The 15,397-nt window shown below is 34.9% G+C and overlaps 2 protein-coding genes across 2 annotated transcripts; one reads left to right on the top strand and one right to left on the bottom strand.

Annotated features, from left to right (window-relative positions):
- Nucleotides 1–345: 345 nt before the first annotated feature.
- On the top strand, nt 346–11,059 carry apobec2a (apolipoprotein B mRNA editing enzyme, catalytic polypeptide-like 2a). The gene is made up of 3 exons (XM_022682507.2): nt 346–591; nt 7,951–8,492; nt 9,947–11,059. Exons 1-2 carry the CDS (start codon nt 365–367, stop codon nt 8,489–8,491), a joined length of 768 nt encoding a protein of 255 aa, XP_022538228.2. The 5' UTR covers nt 346–364; the 3' UTR covers nt 8,492; nt 9,947–11,059.
- A 200-nt stretch (nt 11,060–11,259) lies between these two features.
- Nucleotides 11,260–14,805, bottom strand: pth4 (parathyroid hormone 4). The gene is made up of 3 exons (XM_049471693.1): nt 14,604–14,805; nt 13,256–13,344; nt 11,260–11,715 (listed from the first exon to the last, which is right to left on the bottom strand). Exons 2-3 carry the CDS (start codon nt 13,342–13,344, stop codon nt 11,472–11,474), a joined length of 333 nt encoding a protein of 110 aa, XP_049327650.1. The 5' UTR covers nt 14,604–14,805; the 3' UTR covers nt 11,260–11,471.
- Between the last annotated feature and the right edge of the window lie 592 nt (nt 14,806–15,397).

Genomic DNA, 15,397 nt, shown 5'->3' with positions numbered 1-15,397 from the left:
TTGACACGCCCAAAATCAAGCTGCTCGCTTATAGATCACTTAAATTTGGCCCTGTATAATACTATTAAAATGCTGACACTTTAAAAAATTGTGCCCCATGTAATTCAGTGTTTCCGATTCAGTGTTTCTGATGAAGTGGCCAGTGAGTGTTTCTACAAGGTAGGTGGACAAAATAAAGTGAACACCGCGGTGCATCTGTGTGTGTGTGTCATCTGGTTTATTTGTCAGTCCTGCCGAGGTACAGACTTTATATAGCACACACAGCAGCTGCTGAGGACCCTTCTATCCACCCCCAAACTAACACACACACACACACACAGGCAGTTATAAATACAGGCCCCTCCGGTGTGTGTGAGGGTCAGTGATGGCGGAGAAGGGTAACGGTGGTGTGAGCTCCAGGCTTGCAGCCCGGAGGAAGGAGAAAGCGGGGGAAAAGAAGGAGGAAAAGAAAGAAGAGGATGGAGGGAAGGTAAACGGAAACGGCAAAAACGTGGCCAATGGGGATGCGGCGGTGGCCAACGGTGCACCCGGCGAACCCGGGCTAGAGAAACCAGAACCAATGGAGCTGCCCCCCTTCGAAACCATCACTGGGTGAGTGGCCTTCACACACACTGCTGTAGTGGTGGAACAATATATCAATATCTCGATATTCAATTTCTAAATCAGTTTCCCTGATTTTGCTATTTATAGGTTTATATTTGAGTAAAATGAACATTGTTGTTTTATTCTATAAACTACAGACAACATTTCTCCCAAATTCCAAATAAAAATATTCTCATTTAGAGCATTTATTTACAGAAAATGAGAAATGGCTGAAATAACAAAAAAGCAAAAAAAGATGCAGAGCTTTCAGACCTCAAATAATAATGCAAAAAAGAAAACAAATTCATATTCATAAAATTTTAAGAGTTCAGAAATCAATATTTGGTGGAATAACCCTGGTTTTTAATCACAGTTTTTAATCACATGCATCTTGGCATCATGTTCTCCTCCACCAGTCTTACACACTGCTTTTGGATAACTTTATGATGCTTTACTCCTGGTGCAAAAATTCAAGCAGTTCAGTTTGGTGGTTTGATGGATTGATCATCCATCTTCCTCTTTATTTATGTAATTCAGAGGTTTTCAATTTGGTAAAATCGTTTGCGATACTTTATCGAAACGTGGTGTCAAATATAGATATATATTTTTATTGAAACATAGGAGTTCTAAACTCTCTAAGAGTCACCCCCCTCAATTAGACTTACTGCTTCGTTACTCCACATGGTGGCATTATAATCTAATGAATAGGCTTAATAAACATGCGGTGAGGGATGTTGGTGTTTAAATTGTGTAAAACTGAAACACCAATAAATCCATTTGATTATTTAGTAGTATTTTATCCTCTTCAGTAACAGAAGATGCTGTAAAGTATTGTAGATAATTATACTGTAATATATTGAGTGTATTACACAATCACAGTATTGTAATATCATCATTATTGTAGGCCTACTATGCCTTTCCATGGTGTACGCCTTGCCACGAGCACATTGGCCAGTGTACGATCAAATTCACTCACAAGATAATACCTCACAACTATTAACACAGGTGTTAATAGTTGCTTATATAGTTGGTTTAATTAAGTGTTCAAAAGAAAGTTGGTTTGTATCTGTTTAAAAAAGCATCTTGTATGTGTTTAAACTTAGGTTTTTATGTAACTTGGCCTTATCCAGATACAGTATAATCCTGATATGTTATAAGAATGTTTCACAAAAATGTTTCTGGAAGATTAGCCTTTTTCTTTACAGAAATAATGTTTCAGCAATGTTCTGAAAACTGTGACATAGTAACGGTTTGTAACACAATGTTATTACAATGTTACATTGTAACATTCCCAGCTAGACGAATGCTAACATTAGGGAAACGTTAAAAAAGTAAAAAAAAAAAAAAAAGAACTTCGACACAAGAAACATTTCAGCAACGTTAGCAGAACATTTAAAAATCTTATGTAAATACTTTTAATAACATCCAGAAAAGGTATCAGATTGAACGTTCTAAAATTGCTAACTGTTTTCTCCAGTCCCATGTACGCTAAAGTTATGAGGAACGCTTTTTTAATCAAGAGGAAGATGGATGATCACAAGCCTTCAAACCAAGCTGAACTGCTTGAATTTTTGCACCAGGAGTAAAGCAGCATAAAGTTATCCAAAAGCAGTGTGTAAGACTGGTGGAGGAGAACATGATGCCAAGATGCATGAAATTAAAACTGTGATTAAAAACCAACCAGGGTTATTCCACCAAATATTGGTTTCTGAACTCTTAAAACTTTATGAATATGAGTACTTGTTTTCTTTGCATTATTACTGGAGTTCTGAGGCATTATTCATGATTTATACATATTTATTTACTGAATCACACTTCCGAATGTCTACGGGCTAATGGCTAACGTCTCCTAACGCATTCTGTGAGTTTATCAGACCCTTGGCCTTCTGGCCCGTCGTCTCTCTCTCATCACGTCCTTATAAATGTCCATCTAACCCCCCCCCCACACACACACACACACACACACACACCCACACACACCACTCTAAAGGTCAAATACCTCACCAAGGACGGCGTAAGTGGTTGATATATAAATGCTACATTCCTAACGGTCAGTACTGACAAACTCTTAAAGGACAAAGCCTCATAGAGAGTCACTAAAAATATCTCACTTTTCTCTGTTTATAATGCAAATTTAGTCACTTATTTAGTCTTTTAGAGGTGCTAAAAGGCTAACATACATTTTGCATCCCAAGTTACACAAAAGTATTTCCAGGAGGGGGAAAAATTAGTGTTAGAAACTACATAATCTAATTAATTCTAAAGTTGATTAGATATTTCTCAACTGAACACACATTTTAAGGAAAGTAAGGGATGATTTACTAGATGTGCAGTTAGCGCCATGCTAATAGGTGGATAGATATAGCACATAGCACAGTAGCCTGTAACATGGCTGTCCACCTAAACTGGCAGCCCAAGCAAGGAGAGAGCAATCATTAGAGAAGTAGCTAAGAAGCCAATGGTCACTCTGAAGGAGCTGCAGAGATCCAGAGTAACATAGTAATCAGTGAAGACTTTTTTTCTGTGGCTGGAATTTTTTTTTGTAGAAAAAAAAAATCTATGACCCAAACAAGCATGCGTTGGTTAATTATCTGCATTTGGGTGGAATATTGTGTATGTTTAATGTTGAAGCTTCATTTTAAGAGTTTTAGAGGCAGTAAACCTGTGATTTGATTTGATACTCTACAGTAAAACGCGATTACATACCAGTTAGCTTCCGCTAATGCAGCAGTTTATATTAGCTGTTAGCGCTTTCTGTTGTCTGCAGCTCTGCGATCTCAAAGCCGTGTGATATTTAACTTCATGTCCAGGTTATTTTGTTAAATGGTCAGGGGGGCTCTTAGCATAGCTGGTAGATTTATTAGCGTGATATGGCTGCTGTCCGATTGTGATTAATTAGAGAATTTGGTGCAGCAGCCCTGATTACACGGGGCTTTAGGAGCTTATCTGTGAGACATGAACTGGCAGCAGAATCAGACGCTTTAATTTTGGCTCGGTGAGAGACCGGGGGTCCGTGAGTCCAGCTGCCAGAGGAAATCACTGACACACACTGAGGGAGTGTGTGTATTTATCTCTTAGTGGGAACCAGGTGGTTTTAACACCTAAAAACTTTGCTATTGAAACAGAAAAACTGTCTATAATGCTTTTTTTAAGCTTTGTTTATTGAGTTCTTAAATTACTTTACATTTTCAACATAAATATGTTCATTACATGCATGATACAAATGCATAGCCATACTTTAAGAATTAGCGATAAACTAATATTAATAATAATAATAGGCTAAAGTACAAAGGACCAAGTATTACAAAGGCTAATAAATAACTAAAAAAAACAATTTCCTTAACAAGTGCCAAAAATCTACTCCACTCTTTTACTTTTTTATAAAAAAAAAAAAACTAAATTATTTTTTAAAGAAATATGAGTTAAGGCTTAAGATCCTTTCTCATTCTGGAATTGCATGTTTAGTTAAAAGTAAAAGGGGCACAAACTTTTCTTGTAGACCCTTTAAGTATTTGATAGATTTTTTTCTAATCCTACGACTGTTTAAATCAGAGGATTTCTATTTAAGCAAGATTAATCTTCTTGCCAACAAAGTGTTGAATCAGACAATCAGATCATTGTTTGATTTAGTCAACTGTAGAATGGGTGGGGAAAACCCAAAATAATGCAATAAAAGGGTCTGGATTAATCAGTGTACTAAAAATTCTCAGTCTAAAAATATGTATGACAACTGTTTGTAATGCTTAATGAATGGCTTCCAGTTCTCTTTTTGACTCTAGCTAAGATAAATTGTTTGTCAAGACTAGAAATAATGTAAAACCTTCACTATCTGGATGCATTGGCTACAGAAAACACTTTATAAGTGCTAGTGCTTAGTGCTTATAGTGTAGTGTAGTAGTAAAAGTGTAGAAAAGTGCAGTTTGGGACACAGAACAGTCAAAGAGTCAAGAGTCAAAGCTAAAGATATTTAGAAAAATGTAATGTAAAGCATGTTTTATGCGTGTTTTCGTAACTCAAATATTTGGAGAATATTTCCTGCTTTGTAAGTTGCCTTAAAAGTATGTGATGCTTTACTAGATGCGAAGCTAGCACCATGATAATAGGTGTATATGGTATATGTATAAAACATGGATAAGTAACCTGCAACCTGACTGGCCAATGGTCACTCTGAAGAAGCTGCAGAGATCCACATAGATTCACCCTCTGATTTATTTTCTTCTGTTTAAAAAAATAAAGAATCTACACCTTATAGATATATATAGATACAGTAGTCACCAGTGTAACCTGCTGTGTCCAAATTGCTCCATGACAGGTGGGCACACAATGGCAATTCAGATTATTTTAGCACAACACCTGTTTAACACCAGTTGAATAGGTGTTTTTCTTCTTCTATTGTTAAATGGATGACAATAGCCTGTCTCAAATTACTATAATTGGTCTGAACAAAGTCCAAACCTTGTAAAAAGTGTGTACACACTTCAAAGAAATTGGACTAAAGTTTAGTTAATTACAATCAAGATAAAATGACCAAATTTTGACCCTTTTGGTCCTTTTATCTTTTTCACACCTGCTATTTTGGTTTAGACCAACTGAAAAGTGTTTGGTGTGAAAACACCCTAAAAGGAAGACTAACACTTTTTAGCTCTTACAGAGAGACAGAAAGAGGACTAAAAAAAGGTTTAGCTGCTGTCGCGCTAAATGTTAAAAGTTCTCAAACACCCCCTTCCACCCCCATAAAGATAGTATTATAAGAACAGTGTGTTTAGCGGTGAGTATTAATAACCTGTGGATTCTCTCTGGTATTTTCATCCACCGGTATGTAAAGGAGCCTCATTTCGCTCCATTTAAACTCTGTACTGCAGTAGCAATTACGCCCGAAACCCCCAGAGCAGGATCTGACAGGCTTAGCTGCACTGCATTGTGGGCAATTTTAAGGGTTCAGCAGAGTGTATTTGCAGGAGAACTCGAAACTCTGTCTCACTGCTTTGTCAGGCTTGGCATCTGAGCCTCCAGGGCAATATTAGCATCGGTAAAAATATCCACGCAGATGAATGGAGGAGCTGAACTGGGAGATATGCAGGTCACTGGGTCGCTAACCGCACTAGCGCTGGGGAACTAGCTTCAAGCTAAAAATGAGAAATAGCACCGCTGATTTACTGGAGCCCAGAGCTTCCCATCATTTTGTACACTGTTTTCTACCTTAATCAAATATACTGGTGTCTGAAACATTGGTGTCAGAAGTGCGGATGAATGTAAAAAGTGAGGCTAATGTAAGTTTAAATGTTTTTCCAACACATGGGGTACACCTGACGGCCAAGACAATGAGAGCTTAATATAATTAGAAAAGCAGACAAAAGGCCCATGGTCACTCTGGAGGAGCTGCAGAGATCAATCAATCAATCAACCTTTATTTTCACTTGATAATACAATAATTTTCAGTGCAGCTTAAAAATTGTACAAATTTAAAGGGACTAAAAAATGAGTTTAAATAAAAAAGAAAATAAATCAAACAATCTAAGATTTAATTAAGAAGAAATAAACTAAATCTAGAATAATTAGTATAATAAAATATAAACACACTTAAAGAAATGGTAAATGATGGAACTAAAATAAATAATAATACATTTAAAAAAGGTATTTAAAAAATAAAATAAATAAAACAAAAGCTAAAAGGCCAAAAGTAAAACCACTAATAAGACAAATAAATGGATGAAATTAATAAAATAAATAAAAAGGCTAAAAGGCAAAACCCAAAATGAGACAAATTAAAAGACAAAATAAAATCAATAAAAAGGTAAAAAAAAAAAATAAAAAAAAAACTCAACTAAAACAATTACAGGCTGTTGGGAGAATCTGTTCACAGGACAACCATCATGAGCATGAGCTATTCTTCAGAGAAGAATGGGCAAACATTTCAGCCTATAGATAGAATAGATGCAAAGCTGCAAGAAACAAACCCCATTTATCTTTCACTTCACAATTACTTTCTTTTGGGTCTATTCGAAGGTCACCAAAGGTCACTAGAGGTCAGGTAGGTATTGTAGTATTGTACTACTACTGAGTCTACTACTCACTCACCTTATGTTCACTAGACTTGCTGGAGGTCACACTTCTCACAATTCTCTATTTAAAATAGGTCTCTGCTCTATTGCAAAAGGCCACTACACTCCTAATGGTCACAGTTATCTCTTGATGGTCACTGAAGTCGATATAGGTTCACTTTTTACCTCCAACAAGACCTTACACGTTGTAATAATCACAAATATCCTTTAATTATTACTATGTTTTTCATAAAGGTCACTATTTAAAGGCCCCAAGGGGTGGGACAAAATATCGATATTGCAATGTATTGTTATTATTGTCATTTGTGATACATTGTCGATGTGTGGCATCAAATGCACTCTAAACGCCTCTAAGACCAGTCCCCAATTTGCCTTGCTTACTGCTTTATTACTCCTGGAATGGCTTTCAGTTAACAGCTGTGCCTCATCAAGAGTTAATTACCAGGAGCAATAGTTGTAAAGTTGTGAAGAAGTATAATTGGTAATTATTTTTTTTAAATAGCCTTTAAAAATCCATTCAAACATACATATGCATGCAAAGAAAATTTAAGAGACAACTACATGTATAATAGTTACTACAATAAAATTAAATATTAAACCTCACAAAATAAATAAGGCCACAAAATAAGATATTGCATTTTAGAGTACATTAGTAAAAACTCTCTGTCTCTTTTTTTCCCCAATATAAAAGACATGTTATTGTATAAGTGTATTTTTGTATAAGTGTATCTATTTTGTACAAGCGGGTCTAATTCATTTTATGGCAAGAACTACTCAACCAAGTAAATAAAAGTAAATAATTACTTTAATAAAATGAAGGTCAGTCAATTTAAAATTCAATTTCAAGAACTTATCCTCCAAGAAAGTATCCTCAAAAACAGACCTCCAAATATTTTATGAATTTTTCATGAATTTAAGGAGACTTTTTGTACTGTGGTCCATGAGGTGGAACGCAATGATATCCTCACGGTCCAGTTACACGCAAAATGATGATGAAACTGGCCAACATCAGGACTCTCCCAGGAAAGGAAGAGTAAGAGTTTCCTTTGTTGTACAGGATAAGTTACCAGCCTCAGAAACCACAGATAAGAGCACTTAAATGCTTCTTCACAGAGTATTTTGGTTTGTTTAACACTGTTTTTAAGTAACTATGAATTATTATATGTTCCTTTATATTAGTATAGCTCGATACCCTGTGATTTTCACCCCTACTCTTCACTTTCAGAAGATTTCTGCACATTCTAAATCTTGCTTTTACCCCTTTTTGGTAACTATACTCTAACGGTCTCCGTTTTCTCCTCTGCAGGGACCGGATGGACCCGTTCTCCTTCAGGTTCCAGTTTAAGAACGTGGAGTACTGCTCAGGCCGCAATAAGACGCTGCTGTGTTACCTGGTGGATCAGAGCAGCGGGGCGGACGGGCTGCTGCGGGGCTTTCTGGAGGATGAGCACGCGGGGCTTCACGCGGAGCTGGCCTTCTTCCAGCTGATCCTGCCGCAGTACGACCCCTCCGTGAACTACACGGTCACCTGGTACGTGTCCTCCAGCCCCTGCGCGCACTGCTGCTCCAAGCTGCTGGAGATCCTGCAGGAGAGGAAGACCCTGCGGCTGAACATCTTCTCCGCGCGGCTGCTGGAGGCTGAGGAGGAGGAGGGGCAGGAGGATAACCGGGCCGGGATGAAGGCTCTGGCCGGGGCCGGCTGTAAACTCAGGGTCATGAAGCCGCTGGATTTCTCCTACAGCTGGGACACGTTCGTAGAGCACGAGGACGAGCGCTTCACGCCCTGGGAGGACTGCCAGGAGAACTACGAGTACCACCACGAGAAACTGGCCCAAATACTGGAGTGAAGTCAGTATAATATACACACCATTACTCTCAGTACATACTATTATTATTAATTAGGGCTGGCCAATAATGACTGTGAATACATGTTTTTTACAAACTACTTATTTAGTATTCACTATGAGTTATTTATTGTCCATTATGACTCAATCGCTATAATTCAGTATCCACTATGAGTTATTCAGTGTTCACTATATGAATCAGTCACTATATACTATAAATAATTCAGTATTCACTATTAGTTATTTATTGTCCATTATGACTAAATCACTATAATTCAGTATCCACTATGAGTTATTTAATGTTTACTATGAATCAGTCACTATATACTGTGAATAATTCAGTATTCACTATTAGTTATTATTTGTCCACTATAAATCAGTCACTATTTATTTTTAATAATTCAGTATCCAGTATTATTTTGTTACAATCTTCTAAGAATTATTATAAGAGTATCCCTTATGAGTTCTTTACAGTCTACTATGAATATTTATCATCTAAAAGTTATTTAGTGTCCAATATGAATCAGTCACTATATACTATAAGTAGTTCAGTATCCAGCATGAGTTTTTTACAGTCTACTAATTTAGCATTCACTATGAAATATTTACAATCTTCTTTGATTATTTGGTATCCAGTAAGAGTTTTGTTTTACAATCTACTAAACATATTTAGTATCTACTATGAATCAGTCACTGTATAATATGAATAATTCAGTATCCAGTATGATTTTTTTTTACATTCCACTAATTTAGTGTTCATTGTGAGTTCTGTAATGTTGACTTAATTAAGCGGTCCCTGTATACTATGAATAATTGAGTATCCACTATGAGTTATTTACAATCTACAGTGAATATTCAATATCTGCTGTGAGTTATTAAGCACCCACAATTATTTACTATCTACTATCTATTCTATTTAGTGTTTACTATACTTTTTCACTATAAATTATTAAGTAGCCACTCTGAACTATTTAGTATATACTATGAATTATTTAATATGCACTATGAATACTTTACACACATCATATAAAACGTGTATTTTTAACTTGTTTAATGTAAAAAGATAATAAATCCACACTCAGAGCTGTAAATGTCCAGTATGAACCCTGGTAACACTCGACCCCGATACACCCTGCAGTCTAAACTGGGTGCTCTGCTGGCCGGCAGTGAGAATATCTGCTTTCACATTTTACTGATGATTAAAACAAGTGTCAAACATTAAGCTCAACTCATTCATATTAGTTTAGCTCAGACCAGAGTGTTTGATTACATGAATACAAATCCATATATGTAGAATAGTTATATACATGTTTAAGAGAGACTCCACTGTACTACAGCTACACTTATAGAAAATACAGTGTTTAGATTCAGTGTTTATTAATTCTATGTATTAAATCTTCTTTCTTTCTTTCTTTCTTTCTTTCTTTCCTTCTTTCTTTCTTTCTTTCTCTCTTTCAGGACTCAGGGAAAATGAAGAATTGGATGACAAAAATGCAGATTTACTCTTTCCCAACCCCATTTAAGGATTGTGTGTCAGTGTGTGTGTGTGTGTGTGTATGGTTGACAGTGTGTGTGAGGAAGAGTGGGGTTACTCTTACCCATTTTAAAGTTCTGTGCGACCCACAGAACCTACAGAACCCTGTCCCTTATTTTATAATATGAAATTATATGTAATGTATTATGGATGAATATTTATACCAGTAAATTCACCACAAATCACAGCATTTCAGAATAAGAGTCCTCGACCGACCGTCTCAGATTTGTTTCCTATGCTCAGGAAATAAAGTGCACAAATTTATATGCTTATAGAGTTATTGATGCTTAATTGTGCTATAAAAATAATTATATTTTAAACAATCAGAGTAATTCTGAAAAAAATATTTGTAATGAAGAAAAATCTTATTTTTTTTATTTTTATTTGATATTTAAGATTTGCAATGCAAAATGCAATTATCCATCCCTCCATTATTTGATTAAGTTATGACTTCAGATTTAATTTATACATTAAAAAAATAAATAGTTAAAAAGTGATGATTCAATAAATAACAGCAATTTTATAATATGTATTTAAACATTTCTGAGACGGTCTGTCAGAAGTTAACGGATGTTTCTGTGGATTGTTAAAGTAATTTGAGTTGCTATTTCTTATTCTATTTTTTAATTTTTGTAATATACACTGACATGCCACAATGCATGGGATAGCAGTATAAGTTGTGAGGTGAAATCCATTTCCAAAGTGCATTTAGCAAATGTCCAAGCAAATCGTGCACAATACTAGCTTCTGTCCCATGACTTTTGGCATGTCAGTGCATTTTATACAGTATATGCAAGTGCACCAAAAATCGTATGTTTTCTGCACACTGTGTTTATAATTCTTTCATTTTTATGACAAAAAAATTGTGGTGTTTTTTCGAAAGCGTAACATTTTTTTCAAGTGATTTACTTCAAGTTACATCACCTGTCATTTCATTTTTGTAATAAATGTAAGTTACCTGAATGACAAAGCACTGAGCGAACAGCATCATTTCAGCAAAAATAATGATATTAATACTAATAAAAAATGTTTTCTCATTTCAGTCTATGATTATACTTTTAACAGACACATATTTACAGTTTTATGATGTTTAAAACAAAAGCAGATTTATTAATTTTCTCTTGAATACATGTACGGTTCTAAATACAGATAAATACACAAATAAATAGAAAACTAGACTAGTGAATAAATAATAATAAATTAATTAATTTTATTTAAAGGATTTCACAGTAGACGATTCAGCTTGACTGATAAAATAGTGACATTTAATAGCAGCACACAGTCAGGTGTGAAGTGTGTTGTATGGTGTAAGGCCCCGCCCACTAATGTGTACAGAATACATTTATGGGCGGAGCCTGTTTAGGCCAATCAGGGAGGTTTATCAGTTTGTAAGGGTTTAGGGTATCTTTTTGTATACATTCGGAGAGAAAAGAGAAGAAAGAGTCGATGTTATTTGTCTCCGTCCCCCGTATTGGCAGCGAGGTACGGCCTGTACATGTCGCTCAGCAGCAGCTCTAGCGCCCCCCTGTGGATGCTGCTGTCCGCAGGCTGCTGCTGGTCGGCGGTGGCGGTCAGGGTGCGGGTGTGGGCGGTGTGTAATCCCTCGATGGCGCTGGAGAGCCAGATTAGCCTCTTCAGACTCTGGATGGAGCGCCCGCGGTCATGCATCAGCTGGTGCTCTGTTACTGCCCGCCTGCAGGGGGAGACAGTGAGACATATTTTTTATATTAATTTTTTTAAATATTTATTTTTGGTCCTTTTTTTTCTTACATTATGTGGATATTTTTACAATTGCAAAAACACACAGGAACAAATATTAACAAACTAAGGATCCTATTATACCCCCTAAGCAAGGTGCGTCGGGATGCTCATTGCTATCTTACACCCTGTATCTTACAACAGTCTAATTTCACTTCTTCCTCCTGCGTCGTTAAATTGCAACAGTACTTTTGAATATATCTACACTGATATTGCTATTTCAGCAACCGAAAACACAGGTGCTCCACTGACTGAGTACAACCTAGACAGACATCAACGCTGTGTAGACAGACAGGCATTCATTGTTATCTTAGCAGTAGAAAACACAAGTGCATCCCCAACATGCACTCATTATGCACACACATGAACACGCAGCAGTGCAAAAACCCAACTTTTACATCAACAATAAACAGAATACAAAATGAAATAACATTGCTGTTCCCGTAAATTAGCTCAGTTTCCTCTGCTGAGAAGCGTTTGTTGGACACGTCCATGTAGCTGCACTGTTAAAATAGCAATCCGCCAAAGTGAGAGTGCACCTAGCTCTTAAAGGGAATGATGAGCAAGTGACACTCTGATTGGATTAATTAGTTTTGAACTGTGCAAGATGTACTTTTTCCGATGTTACGATAGCAAAGACATACTGAAACATCCTAAATCAAGCTGCATGGTTCACGGTTGACAACTTCCTTATAGATCACTTAAATAAGGCAATTTTTTTCAGTGGACAAAAACTCATTGTTTAAAACATAATGATTTAGCAAGTTGTTGGTAAGCTCATTATACTTTGTTTAAGGATTTACAAGCACACTACCTGACAGAGCAGATCAATATTATATTAATAGTCACATTCCATTTTCAGAAATCAACTGTATATATCAACAATATGGCAATTTCTGTGAATATAATGAACACAAGGTGGTATATAACAAAAAGCCAGGCAAACAACAGGCCCTAGATTTCCTTTTATACATGTTCAATAAAAAAAGAGATAATTAGATGTGGAGAAAATTATAACATTTTTAATGTAGTATGTTTTGCATGTTTTTATCTGGTCTTTATAAATTGTGTTTCATTTATATTTATTTGTTTTGGGGGATATTTAAAAATATTTATCCTAAAGTTAAAATATCCTAACATTACAATAATTTTATTTATTGCAATTTTTGGGACAATATAACACCCAAACAAAAATACACTTCCAGCTTATTTTAACACACATAAAGGCCAATCCAAAAAAATAATAATAATATAATAATAATAATAATAATAATAATAATAATAGGAAGAAGAATAAAAAGAAGTAGATGAATTGTATTATTATTATTATTATTATTAGTAGTAGTAGTAGCAGTAGTATTGTATGTCATTATAAATTATTAATATTTATTTATTAGTATGTGTGTTATGAGTAAATGAGTATATATTTTATGAAAAATGTCTGAAATCTGAAAGCAGAGTGTGTGTGTGCTCACCTCTCGTTCTCCTGGCAGTGTGTGAGCGCTAACACCATCAGCACCACCAGACTGATGGAGGTTTGGCATCTCTGAGCTTTCAGCATCATCTGCAACCAAACACACAGCAAGACCTTAAATAATAAATCAAGATGTGAAACAAAAACAGGAAAAAAATAACTATGGATATTAATTTGCTTGGTAATTACACTTTTAATTTGTAATATCGGATTAATTACATGTGGGATAGACATTTGTGTATATTTGAATATAAAAGTCAAAAGTCGTATTTTTAAAAATCTAAATAAGAAAAAGCCAAAATTTTAGAAAGTATGAGAAATATAATCATGTTTCCAATGTATAGTTAATTATTATAGACATAAAGCAAGCATTTCATATTATATTTTAAATAGACATAGTATATACATTTAAACCTGTATAACACTTTATATCATCAGTGTCCTATAAAAAAAAAACATGTATCTCCAAATGGGCAACTTTGCAGAAGAGGGATAAAACCTTCTTAGCTTTTAATGGAAGTCAATAGAAAAAGAGTTAATTTCAGGTCATTTTTTATCATTTTTATTGATATTTTTTATTGAGAAAGTTTAAAGAAATTATGGAAGTAAATTTAAAATTGACAAAAATGGAAATACTTTTTTTCACTATTAACAAAAGCTATATATATTACACAAGTTTACATATTAATTTAATATACACTTAGAATTTAAAACATACAATTTCTCTGATTTTGATTTATGTTTGAGTAAAATTAACATTTTGTTTTATTCTATAAACTACAGACAACATTTCTCCCAAATTCCAAATAAAAATATTCTCATTTAGAGCATTTATTTGCAGAAAATGAGAAATGAGTTTTCAGACCTCAAATAATGCAAAGAAAACATGTTCATATTCATAAAGTTTTAAGCAGAAATCAATATTTGGTGGAATAACCCTGGTGGTTTTTAATCACAGTTTCTTTCATGCATCTTGGCATCATGTTCTCCTCCTCCAGCAGTCTTACACACTGCTTTTGGATAACTTTATGCTGCTTTACTCCTGGTGTAAAAATTCAAGCAGTTCAGTTTGGTGGTTTGATGGTTTGTGATCATCCATCTTCCTCTTGATTATATTCCAGAGGTTTTTAATTTGGAAAAATAGTAAAAGTATATATAGCTGTATATATCTATAACTAATTTAATTTACCAAACAGAAATTGGCTCATCACATGCAGTTATAATTATTATGCAGTAATAGATACTCTATAATAAATCTCTACAGTAAATCTAACTGCGGTCTGACCTGTATATCTTGCATTATCTGCATTATCTGTATTATCTCTGTGTATCAGATGAAACGCACTCACCTCCTGACTCTGCTGCAGGTGAAGGTGGGGGGGCGTCTCCTGCACTGACCTGTCTGTCTGTCTGCATCACTCAGGCTTTTATAGCTGTTTCTGCTCAGGGTCTTTCGTTAGAGTGACTCAATCACAGGACGTCACTTTACACACCTTCAGTCCACAATAGAAGCTCTGATAATAGATAATAGAGTTCTGGAGGAGGGTCTCTCACTTCTCCCACCATTCACAGCCCATCCAGCGCTCATTAGCATGAAAATATTCTAGAAAATCTCGCTTACAGAGGATTATTCAGAATGCTAAATATCAGCGATGAATCACCCTTTTTTCCTACTTAAGACTTAAGTGTTTTATAGTGGATATTTACCTATAAATAAAATAGTGAATGTAAAATTTATATTATTGACAGTCTCTTAACAAAATAAGAACATTTAAATGCAGTTTTTTCCTTGTGTTTTTGGGAGAAACAAAATTAATCTTCTCTCAATTTTCTGATTTTTTTTATCTCGTAACAAAAGTAAGTTGCATTATACCATCAGATTTTAGTTACAAAATGCAAAAATTTAAAAGTCTAAAAATATTTTTAGATATATGTATTTTTTTTTCATATCAAAAGGCAGAAATAGAAAAACTAAAGATTGGAAATTGGATCAATTGGATAAAATTTTTTCAAAGTAAATTGAAAAAAATATATATTTAAATTTAGCCCGAAAATTTAACTGATTCCTTGTATTTTTGAGAGAAACATAGAAATAATTGTGCAATTCTGTGTTTCTGACAAACAGACTTTACTATAACAAGGC

Source organism: Astyanax mexicanus, chromosome 24, assembly GCF_023375975.1.
Source record: "Astyanax mexicanus isolate ESR-SI-001 chromosome 24, AstMex3_surface, whole genome shotgun sequence".
NCBI classification, from domain to species: Eukaryota; Metazoa; Chordata; class Actinopteri; order Characiformes; family Acestrorhamphidae; genus Astyanax; species Astyanax mexicanus.
The sequence above is the reverse complement of the archived record's forward strand: the minus strand, read 5'-3'. Positions and strand labels throughout refer to the sequence as shown.

Bases quoted from the DNA above. Each gene is read 5' to 3' on its own strand.
- apobec2a (XM_022682507.2), top strand. From the start codon at position 365: ATGGCGGAGAAGGGTAACGGTGGTGTGAGCTCCAGGCTTGCAGCCCGG. The intron at 592-7,950 runs GTGAGTGGCCTT...TCTCCTCTGCAG, and splicing joins CCCTTCGAAACCATCACTGG to GGACCGGATGGACCCGTTCT.
- pth4 (XM_049471693.1), bottom strand. From the start codon at position 13,344: ATGATGCTGAAAGCTCAGAGATGCCAAACCTCCATCAGTCTGGTGGTG. The intron at 11,716-13,255 runs GTGAGCACACAC...CTCCCCCTGCAG, and splicing joins CACTGCCAGGAGAACGAGAG to GCGGGCAGTAACAGAGCACC.